This window comes from Trematomus bernacchii, unplaced genomic scaffold (genome assembly GCF_902827165.1).
Source record: "Trematomus bernacchii unplaced genomic scaffold, fTreBer1.1, whole genome shotgun sequence".
Classification (NCBI taxonomy): Eukaryota; Metazoa; Chordata; class Actinopteri; order Perciformes; family Nototheniidae; genus Trematomus; species Trematomus bernacchii.
In genome coordinates, this window is record NW_022987593.1 from 7,143,120 (window position 1) to 7,154,846 (window position 11,727).

Sequence of the window (11,727 nt, forward strand, 5' to 3'; positions counted from 1 at the left end):
CAGTGCAACCTAGAGGACAAAAAGACAACAATTAGTAAACCATAATGATGAATGTTATTATCAGCAGCTGCCAATAGATCCCCTATCTTGTATGATGGACCTTTGAAGCAGGGATGGAAACTTAAACACACACACACTATTGATTGTAAAACAGTTCTTGATAGCATCCCAAGGGAATTGATCCTATGCTAAACCCCTTCCAGAACACCAACTTTCTAATACCTTAGAAACTACAACTAGGCGCTGGCACGAATGCAATGCTTCAGCTTCCTACAACTTTAAAGTTGTGTGGATGTGGCTCTATGAGGAGTCGTTCATATTTTTCTCATTCATTTCATAAGTTTAGAAGGGGGAAACATAGTCAAACAACAGTTAGCTTTTGTTAATGTTACCTCGAGCCAAACTTGTGAGACTTGTTTCTGAAATCCCTTTCTCTTAAAGGTAGGGTAGGTAAGTTTGAGAAACCGGCTCGAGATACACTTTTTGTTATATTCCATGGAATGCTCTTAACATCCCGATAGCAATGAATATCTTAAGTGCTTTGACAAAAAATCCATAAAAAAATGTCATCTGTGGAAGCCGTAGTACTGTAAAAAGCACGACCAATCATTTTAGCCGGCCCGGCTAAAATAACTGGATGGCCTACCTGCCTGTCAGCCTTCCATCTGTGCACAAACTTATCTCGTGCCCTCATTGGTCATGTGCGCGTTCGTGTGTGTTGGAGGAGGGGCTCTATAAGGAAGTGGCAGATTTTCTCCGGTTGTGTATTTTCAAATTCTAGCGATATCGAGCCGGTTTCTCAAACTTACCTACCCTACCTTTAAAGTGAATACATAAAAAAAAACAATGGAGCTTACCCTAAAACTAACCACTGGATTGCTTGTCTAACATGACCTAGTCCATAAATGTGGTAAGGGTGGGCACTGCGTGTTAGCGAAGTACAACTGGGATTTCGAAGAGGAAGATATGCTTGGTCAATTCTTAATAAAAAAGCAAAAGTAACAAATTGAGCACTTGAGTTTTCATTAGCAGCGCCTAGCTACAGCTGCGGAGCTTCGGTCAATACCGCTAACAGTCTATTTCCTTAAAATGGTACATATCGCTGAATCTATATTTTCATCTTCAGTTGATGAAATCTGCATAATGTCCCTGTACAATAAGATTTGAGCATTTTGTAATCCAGTGAGGAAATTCAAGACCAGTAAATATTGATTGATTAAACAACACTAAATAAAATGTTAGTGTTTTCTTCAAACTCAGACTCTCTGCTGCGGCTGCACCTTAAAAGACAAAACAATTGTCTGATGATCTTTGTTGAACAAGGTCTGATTGTCCTGTACATGTACAATGTGGGGTATTTTTAAATACTTTACTAAACCACATTGAATATTATGTTAGACACAAGTTAGTTATTACTCCCATATCAAAGTCTTTTCATCTGCAAGATGGAAGAAGAATAGCTGGGTGCTGCCTGGAGAGACTGATGAGAGGGACACCGGCTGGTTTCAGCAGCTTTCCACACAAAGCCATCACATCTTCTCTTCCATAGTCTTCACTGTCCACTGGTGCTCTGTTAAAAGAGTGAACATCACAGCTGTCATGTTAACCCTTTGTTACACAACATACAACCAACATGCGTCAAAAGACCAGAATTAGTTTTAATTGTAAATATCTTTGCAATAAATTACTTTAATCATTCAGGATTCCAGGTATTCCTCAATTAACCTGTTTTGGATCAACACCAATTCTAATTTTAATTTTTCCTTTCTTACTTTTTGAATAAAAATCATGTTTGTATCACTACACTTCTAAGGCACAACATGGGTCTTTTCCTATGTTATTTCATGCATGGCTGAGTGTTTCTTTACTATACATTTTCAAATCTATTTCTTTAGTCATTAATATTCAAAGTATTAATTAAATACCTTCTTTTTGATTGCCACGAATCATTATTTTCATTCTCCCGTTCTCAATTGATGAACTAAAATAGTGTATGCCAAGTGTGATAAAAAAGAAAAAAGAAAAAAATACATACTATAATAACAATTTTGTTAAAAATAATAATTTTAGCAGAGATTTGGACCAAGCATGTATGATGTAGTAATACAAAAACTATTTTAGTTCACAGTGTGACATTAGCTAGTCATGTTAGCTTGTAATATATAGAGCAGAGCTAACTAGCAAGTTAGCCAAACGTTAGCGGTTAGCCGTTTATGCTATGCTAGCTGTTGGCTACTGAACATTAACAAACTAGATTCCGCTGTAAGAAAGCTGTGAAACTTTACAATAAACGTGGCGACAACACTGTGACACCCCGCTGCATGTTTATGTGTAATTCTCCCGTGTTGGAGACGAGAGGGTGGCGGCAGCACTGCAATAAGCTGTAAGCTAACGTTAGCAGCCACCTGTTAAGCCCGGTTTCCCGGGCGCAACATCTTGCAAGAAACAGCATCTCAGGGCTTCTTAACATTTAACAACCTATTAATTATGCATACCCACTTAACGGGAAGAAACTCAGCTAACTGGCGATATTAACCATTTTTACCTAAACGAAACTCAAGTCTAACGCTAAGCTCTAAATCAGCACTTAGCGAAAACAGGCTAATGGGGCTAACGCGACTTTAGCACATAAAAGCGATCTTTTCTAATTTCTAATCGACATATCATATGAAAGCTGAGATTCCACAAATTCCATATGTATACGTCTCATCACTGTACGACCAAAACGCGCTGAACTAGAAGAAGAAACATAACCTTAAATAAAAAATAAAACATTCACAAACAGATAAGGATTATCTAAATACATGTTTAACTCCATTACAGTTGCAGGACTCATCAGAGGCCTGTACTACGAAGCTGGATTTCCGCTTAGCCGGCTGACTTCAGGGAAAACTCGGGTTTTCCGGTCCTACGACGCTGGTTCTCTTTTTAGCGGGCTAGATCTCCATGGTAACTTATGCTGAGCGGCTAACCTCCTCGGGAGGAGGTTAGGTTGCAGGCTAAGAGATCAACTCAGTGAAAGCACCGCCTGCTGACCAATCAGAGCTCCGTGTGCGGAGTTTAAAGCTATCAAGTCATATTACAGGATAGAGGAAATACAGAAAAACTGCTGTTGCAGGAAAGACGGCCGGCAAAAATCAACTGACTGTGTGAACGTGAAAATTAATAGAATATCCCCTCCCATCTTCAGAGCAATCTGACTATTATAACATTAGCGTTAAGAAAGCTTACTTAAATATCTGCCACAACATGTAACCGGATCAGAGTAACATTAAGTACAGTCCGCGGCACTGTGAGTGCAGACGTCGATGTGTCCCATTATCATTCATATCATATCACATCATAATGTATCATATAGGCTATTTCCTTATTTGAGTCAGCTTCTTGAGCCGTATCTGGCCGTGCAACACTCACAGTGTCACATACTGTATGCAGAAGTATTATTTTAAGCAACACATTAAGTTGACGAAACACTCGAGTCAAATGTAATTAAAGTCAGATCTACTCGTGTCTTGGACGGGGCAGTGATTTCATAAACCTGTTAATGTACGCATTCAAACGCTTTTTCTTTTACCAGCTGTATTCACCTTGCAGGTGCAGCTATGTGGCCTTTATCCTGAATAAAGTGTTTAAGTCATGGATGTTTAAAGTTTAACTTCTTCATATTTGACATATTAAAGTTCACTTTTCATTCAGGAAGTATGACGCTGCGCTGTCAGTACGCTTGTCCATGTTTGAGATTGGTCGAATGCTCCAAATACCACCCCTTTCATGTGAACGCGCACCTAACTAGATAGGACACGGCTGGCTTGAGCGATCCACTTGATAACCAGCGTCGTAGTACAGCTTAGCGAGAGCGGGTATGTTTTGGATTGGGCCAACCGGCTAACTCAAACATATCCAGGTTAGGTTGAACCAGCTTCGTAGTACAGGCCTCTGATCTCAAGTCTTCTGTTCTTTGTTGACGTCCCGATGCTCATATTTAACGTGTAGATGTAAAACGATCCCGATATTAATTCATAAACTCCTGCAGCAGCAGACATACAGACAGCTGTAGCTCCGCAGGAGACCCGCTCAAACTGACGTGGATATTTCAAATGTGAACGACAGGCGCGGACAGTTCTCATTGGCAGGTTTCTTCGTTGACGTTTATATTAACCAATCAGGAGTGTTATGGACTCATTCCAATCCTGCCTGACTTGCCTGCCGTGTTTTGGCTGAATTCTATTTCAAGTGCCGTAGCTCTGGCTGTCAGCCAGAATCCGAAAACCATACATTATACTGCATGTAAGACTATAAGGCATATTACTGTATATTGACCAATGGAAAAAAAAACACAGCAACATAACACATAAATAAAACAAGGATAACTGTGACTTATTGTTGAGTAAATAACAGTGTGTGTTTTAAACCTTGGTCCTCCCTGCAGAGATTTCTCCACTTTCTATGATTTTTATTTTTTTAAATGATATTGTCAACTGTAGATGTTTACAATATAGTAAGTTAGGAATTTCATGAAAACATTTATTTACTTTTGTTTCAACATTGGATATTTTGTGTTTGTGGTGGATTCAATCGAATATTGAGAAAATTATTTATGTAAAAATGTTTTACTTACATTTTTTTTATTTGACACTTTTTTTTACAGTTTTATGTTTACCTTAAAATTACAAAGAAATACCTGAAAGTCTTATAATCGCAATACACTTTTATATTACGAGTTACATATTTAATTACAGATAATAATTTTTATTTTACGTACATCTGCATGTCTTTTCTGAAAGTGCAAAAATACTGTAAATATTATATAGTAAATTTACTTTAATATACATTTTTTATTTGTTGTTATTGTCAAAATACTTAAAATAATGTTTTGGGTTGTTAATTTATAGTTAATATCTGTAATTTTACAGGGTTTTGCAAGTTATTTAAAAAAACATGATAATTACTATAAAAAATTAGTTATTTCCTGTAAAATTATGATCTTTTTTTACAGTGTATAGAATGTCTCAGTTCAAATCTTCCAGACGGTTTGAGAAGTAGGCTATGCTGCAGGACACACGCCGGTTAGAATAGTCTATTCTCCACATGTGCAATGCTGCACAATTCAAATTTTACAGTAATGGGTTGTGCTATTACAGATGATTTTGAGTACAGTGCTTTACTGTGAAATAATAGTTAAATAATGTGAAATCCAATTTTACTGTAGTTTTATAGATATTGTTGTGATATTACAGGGGCTTTTGATTACAATATTTCTCTGTAATATGATACTCTTAAATGCTGTGAAATCCTTGCAATGTTTACAATGTTGTTGTGATATTACAAAATGTGATGTGATATTACAGAGGATTTGATTGCAGTATTTTATTGTGAAATAATAGTTAAATGCTGTGAAATCCAAGGATACAGTCCTTTTTACATGTATTTGTTGGGATATTACAGGGGGCCTTGATTACAATATGTCACTGTAAAATAATACTGTTAAATGTTGTGAAATGCTGGTAAATGTTTACACTGTGCCTTTCACGCAGACAATAAAAGTGAATTTTGAAATGACAAATAGGTTTATGTTTCAAGTTTATTTGCATTAAAAACGTGTGTTTAAACCCTTCTGTTCAAAGTTGATATTTTGTTTCTTAAAAGATTAAATCTTTAAAAACATGCTGTTTGCCATTTTTGATGGAAGAAATTAAAATATAGGTCACTGACGTGGAACTTTAGGCCTGCAATGCTTTAAAAAAAAATGTTTTAGTTGTTTCAATTTTGAAGAGTGAATATGGATGTTAAATTCACAAATTAGTATGAATAATCTTAAACAAGAACAGGATCTTGAGCCATGATGCCTCTTTTTAAAGTACAGAAACATTCAGAATGCATGACGATTCCTTCAAAGGTTTTGTAATAGACCCCTAGTACTCTTAATTTATAAAGTAATAATAATAAATGTGAATTATTGAGCTCATTAGTGGCCTGACTGGCCCTCCTAATTTGGTCTAAAAAAAGTCAATGATGATCATTGTGAAGGGGTGTCCAGCCCATATCAATAATATACCAAACTACAGGCTAATGTGAGATAAAAATCATGTTTTCATGTTATAGTAGGCCTACCTTACATGAACCTGTTTGAAACCTTAATGACCCCATGATGTGATTATTTATATCTTAAAACCTTTAACAACTATATTTAGATGTTCATAAATATCTACATTTATGTATAAATACATGTGTAGCAGTTAGACAGACATAATTAATAGATGATCTCATTATTACCTATTTTATATGTACTAAAAAATTTAAATAAAGTTTACTAAGCCCCTTTTTTTTTAATTGATGAATTAGACAATATGATTTGTGCTTAAAGTCATATACTGTTGTGTCTCAAACGGATAGACTAGGTTATTAATTAATTTGCCTAATAGTTGCTTAAAATGCTACAATAACATTTGCAATTCGTTTTTAATCTGCCATGTACGGTATCAATGTCTCTCAGCCACCGTAGTGTCGTGTCAGGTGGGCGTGTCGTGTAGGGGGCGTGTCGTGTACTTGCTGCGCCTGCAGCTGGACCATATTGGAATAAAACGCAGGTCACTGTCACGAGGTAAACAGAAGCAGCTTCCGCAGTGAACTGAACAGGCAACAGTTTGAGTGAAATCCTCCAAAATGGGGCACTTTACTTTTCTTATTTTTGCGGCTTTATTGTCCGTGTTATCTGCCCAATTTATCCCACCGGTAAGTGACATTTCTGCATAATCATTGTCCTGTTTAACACATGTATTCGACAAGCCTAGATGTGTTATTTAACTCACGTTACTTTGATTTAGGTTTCTACTCTGAAGTCACACAGAAACCTTTTATATTTAATTTTAATGTGTTTTTTGACAGTATACAGAAGACTGTCGGGCAGACATGTATCCACCAAAGGGTCCCACGTAAGTGACTTTAGTCTGTAAAGTCCACCGTTAAACCAGACCTGTTATTGACTGATTTGTTTTGCAACGTTTATCTTGGTATCCGTGAACGCAGCATTATACCTGAAATCTGCTACCTTCACTTGCCTCTTGTAAATCTAAATGTCAAAAATTAAACAGCCGGGATCAAAAGATGCTGCAATTGAAAAGTATTCAACGTGCTGGAGAATGTGGGAGGCATTATTCCAATAAATGATACAAATGTATAAAGTTCCCCATCTCCAATTGCTTTTATTTAGTAGTTAATCCAAAATATAAATATACAATGATATGAGATCTACTGTTTTTAATGAATGCAAAAAGCAATAAATCAACTCATCTGAGAAAATGTGGGGGATTTTTATGATCAATGAATGGCTAAATGATTTAAATGCTTGTTATTTTTAAACTATTTGTTTCCACACTTAGATTAAACCAGGATTCAACTAAAACGGGCCTGTAAGCCTTCAGCTGCTGCATGTTACATGCATTACATTTCAAGAAGCGATAAATAAACCCCGTCTACTCTCTGATGTTGTGAGTTGGATGTAATCAATTGTATCGTCGGGCTTCAGTAGTTTGACAGCTTTCCTTTTTTAATCAGGTTCAACGGAGCCGTCAGCTGGTACACTGTGGACCTCGACTCCCCGCCCAGCAAGAGATGGACAGCTCTAATTACTGACAAGAAAACAGATGTAAGAGCGCTGTCAAGTACTTTATATCACTCTCACAGAAATATCCCTTGTTTTTTTTAACATTTGATCTCTTCTTTAAAGCTGGTCAACATGATTCAGGCCATCAGAGACTTGGCTAATGCTTTTGTTCCGAGTGGGAGGCTGATAGAGCTGGTGGACGTTACGCTGGTGAGTTATTTCTCTCTGAAATGCTTTCCTTAGAATAACTGCCTTCTTTTTATTTTATTGAAGGCTTTATGACTGCAGTGTGTTTTTATGTTCTGCAGCCTATTATGGCGGACACATTCCCAAAGCCTTTTGGTGAGGAAATGAAAGGAATCGCAGAGGTTTCAGGGGTTCCTCTTGGTAAGAAAACACACGTTCATCCTATTAAATCACTGCTTTTTAAAAAGTTCCATTGACCTCTGCCCTTTTCTTTCTTCATTTTTAAAATATAGGTGAAGTTGTCTTGTTCAACATCTTCTATGAGGTGTTCACTGTGTGCACATCAGTTGTAGCAGAAGACAAAAATGGTGGGTCATTAAGAGAAATTGATGATTTAACAACTTTTTCCTTATCTTACAAACTACTAGAATAATTATATATTGGTACTGAAATGCTTTTGGGATTTGCACTCCTATAGGGAACCTCATCCATGGCAGAAATCTGGATTTTGGATTATTTATGGGGTAAGTAAGCACTCCCAAATTACACATTTTAAGCTTGATATTCCTGATCTTGTAAAAAGAAGAAAAACAACCTCTCATGAGACGGACTGATTCCTCTTCACAGCTGGGACATGAAAAACAAGTCGTGGATCATTAGTGAGAAGCTGAAGCCTCTGGTGGTCAACCTCGACTTCAAGAGAAATAATCAGACCGTCTTCAAGTCAACAAACTTCGCTGGATATGTTGGGATGCTGACTGGCATCAAGCCTGTAAGTCAATTAGTCTTAGAACTTGAGATTTAAAATGCGTTAAACATTATTAATATCCAACGATATGTTCTGGGTTGGATATACTCCCTGCTCACTGGATGTAAGAAAAATGTTTGCCTTCTCTTTCCCTAGCACTTGTTCACTCTCACTATGAACGAGCGCTTCAGTCTGGATGGAGGATACATTGGTGAGTGATTATCTGTTTTGCATTTAGAGATGAGGTCTCTGTTTTGTTGCTTCTTGTCGTCATCTAAATGTGTTCACATGCAGGAATCCTGGAGTGGATCTTGGGAAAGAGAGATGGGATGTGGATGAGCTTCCTCACTCGCTCAGTTCTGGAAAAGGCCAACAGGTATTCAGACTCGGAAAGAATACCTTTATTCGGCCCACAGAGGGGGAATCCTCTTTTGATACTTAAAGGAACATTGTGGAGTTGTTGGCCACTGTTGTTGCAGAGTGTTATATATGTGTTACTACTAACAGGCCACTAGTGTTAGTATCTTGAGTTCTAGCTGTTTGGTATAACCATTCAACACAATCAAAACAGTATTCTACAGTACGTCTGATGAGAGTAATGATTATAATCGAAGCGGCACAGGGTAACCTTTTTTTAAAACAAACAAAATAAAAAGCTTTAATCCCTTTTTGAGGCAACATTTTTTTTAAATTAGTATTCTATTTTCTATATAAGAGAAAAAGATTCAAGAAGAGTAAAATAAATTGATAAAAATAAGCAAAATTTGACTTCATGATAATACTGACAACATTGCACTTACCATGAATGTAATATTAATGTATTACACTGCAATCTGAGGGCATATTCCCATGTTTAATATTTAATACATGTTCAAAGCTATGGTTTAAAAAGAACTAACCGTTACAGCAGGATTTCTCTGGATGCAGACTTTGAGCATAAATACTGAATATCTCTTCTCTGTGTCGAGTGATGAAGGCTCTGCACCAACATTAAGTGTTTTCCCGTTCTCTCCAGCTACGAGGAAGCCAAAATGCTCCTGGCTCAGACCAAGCTGCTGGCTCCAGCGTACTTCATCCTGGGAGGAAACCAGACGGGCCAGGGCTGCATCATCACCCGCTCCAGGCTGCTCAGCATCGATATCCTGGAGTGAGTACTGGAGCTTACTCTGTGATTGGAGAGCATTTCATGTCAACTATTACAGTATGTCTGCATTCCTGAATAGGGATTTACATTTTGAATGCTTAATCATCGCATATGTTTACATTCAAAATACAGGCAGATGTATCAGACAATATTTAAATGAAAGGAAATGCAGCAGTCATTTTCCATGAATTGTGCCTTTTTATGTCTAGTTTTTTGTGCCAGTGGATCAAAGTTAGTTTTTTCTTGCGCAACTAGGAACTGATGACCGCTTTGGTTTCAGATCATCTGATTAGACTATTTCACAAGTGTTTTTCCTTGTGAAGCTGCATGTCACATGTCGAGTTATTTTTATTTCATTATTGTATTTCAGGATTGACGTGAAGCTGGGCCGTTGGTACGTCTTGGAGACAAACTACGATCACTGGAAGGAGCCTCTGTTCCTGGACGACCGCAGAACTCCTGCCATGAAGTGCATGAACCAGACCACGCAGACAGTGAGTGTTTCAGATCTTTGTACTAGTAGTTCGCCAAATAAATGACATATAAAAGTCCAAGTTTGTCATAAAAATTGGAAATAGGGTAGCCATCCTAGGAAAGCAGGCGACCCAGGTTCATTCTGACCCGCAGCCCATTCCTGTCCATCTTCAGCTGTGCTATCAAACAAAGGAAGACGAATAAAAAAGGGAAATAAATTCCTAGTATAGCTTCCCTTAAAAATATCTGCGTATTTTGCATAGAATGCCATAACACATTTCATTATTATTTTTGTATTGCTCTTGCTCTTATTGTTATTATGTTATGTTATTATGTTGCATTGTTGGAGAAGCCTGTGACATAAGATTTTCAACTGCATAATTACTCTGTAGCTATGTCAGATTGACAATAAAGAACCTTGAACCTTGAACCTTGATTGTGTTTTATTTTACAAAACATGTCATACATTTCCTACAAGAATCAAAATACAGTATGCTATAACATTTTTAGAAAAAGTAATTGTAGTGTATAATAAAAATATCATGCTGTATGCCATAAAATGTCACAATCCTCGTAAAGTCAAAGTATAGTATGATTTATTTATAAAAATAAAAAAAAGTTTCCAGATGATAAAGCTCCATCATGCTAGTCTTGTGATTCAAGCCGCATTCCTGTTTGATCAAAGTCGTGAGACACTTTTTGATCTTTCTTTTGGTTTTCTTAGAATATCACACTGAATACCATGTATGATGTCCTCTCAACCAAACCAGTACTGAACAAGGTGAGTCTTTTAAATAAAGTGTTTCTGTTTATTAATGAAATGCAAACAGAATTGCTTCAGTGTAACTAACTTTTCTTATCGTGTTTCTCAGTTGACGACGTACACAACGCTGATGCAGGTGTCTGAGGGTTCGCTGGAGTCGTACATCCGCAACTGTCCAAACCCCTGCATGCCCTGGTAACACTCGACCCCTGAACCCAGATCAGTTTGTGGATAACTCAGAGGGGAGGCTGTGATGCTCAGCTGATCTCGGGTCACAAGTTGAGGTTGCTCCTTTTTAACTATTGCACAGATCTCAAATCAAATAAACCAAAGTTTGTTGTTACGTTTTTCTGATGATTTAGGAATCCTTAAAGCTTTGATAAAAAGACTTGATCCTTAATTTGTTGCCGTTAGGGGAAATTGATAGAGCGAATCAAACTTGTATAAATGTTTTCCCTCACAGTTTTTACTGTAATTATGTGTTATTTGCAATATGAGTGCATGTGAATCTCAACATGGGCGTAGGGACCCCGGAGATAAACACGTGTTAATTAAATGAATGCAAACTATTGTTTTGTTTGATACCTCGACTGCAGTCCACTCACCAGCTTGTGCCTCCACACCGTGACCCTGATTTAGTCTTATTTTGCACAGGTTGCCAGTTAAAATGCCAAGAACTAACTTACAGGTACTGAGACCACTGATACTGACTAATGTACCTCAAAGGTGTCCTTCACTGTGTATTCTTTTTTTTTTAAAGATGGTTAATAAAATGATTCTGAAATTTAAGTTTCTGGTGTTTTTAAACT

General features: G+C 37.1%; 1 protein-coding gene across 1 annotated transcript; it reads left to right on the forward strand.

Annotated features, from left to right (window-relative positions):
- Positions 1-6,585: 6,585 nt before the first annotated feature.
- Positions 6,586-11,707, forward strand: asah1b (N-acylsphingosine amidohydrolase (acid ceramidase) 1b). Its single transcript, XM_034130453.1, has 14 exons — positions 6,586-6,732; positions 6,886-6,932; positions 7,555-7,645; positions 7,727-7,813; positions 7,912-7,990; positions 8,083-8,157; positions 8,268-8,313; positions 8,417-8,561; positions 8,694-8,748; positions 8,832-8,913; positions 9,553-9,684; positions 10,052-10,175; positions 10,880-10,936; positions 11,028-11,707. The coding sequence occupies exons 1-14, from the start codon at positions 6,664-6,666 to the stop codon at positions 11,115-11,117; spliced, it is 1,179 nt and encodes a 392-aa protein (XP_033986344.1). The 5' UTR covers positions 6,586-6,663; the 3' UTR covers positions 11,118-11,707.
- Positions 11,708-11,727: the final 20 nt, after the last annotated feature.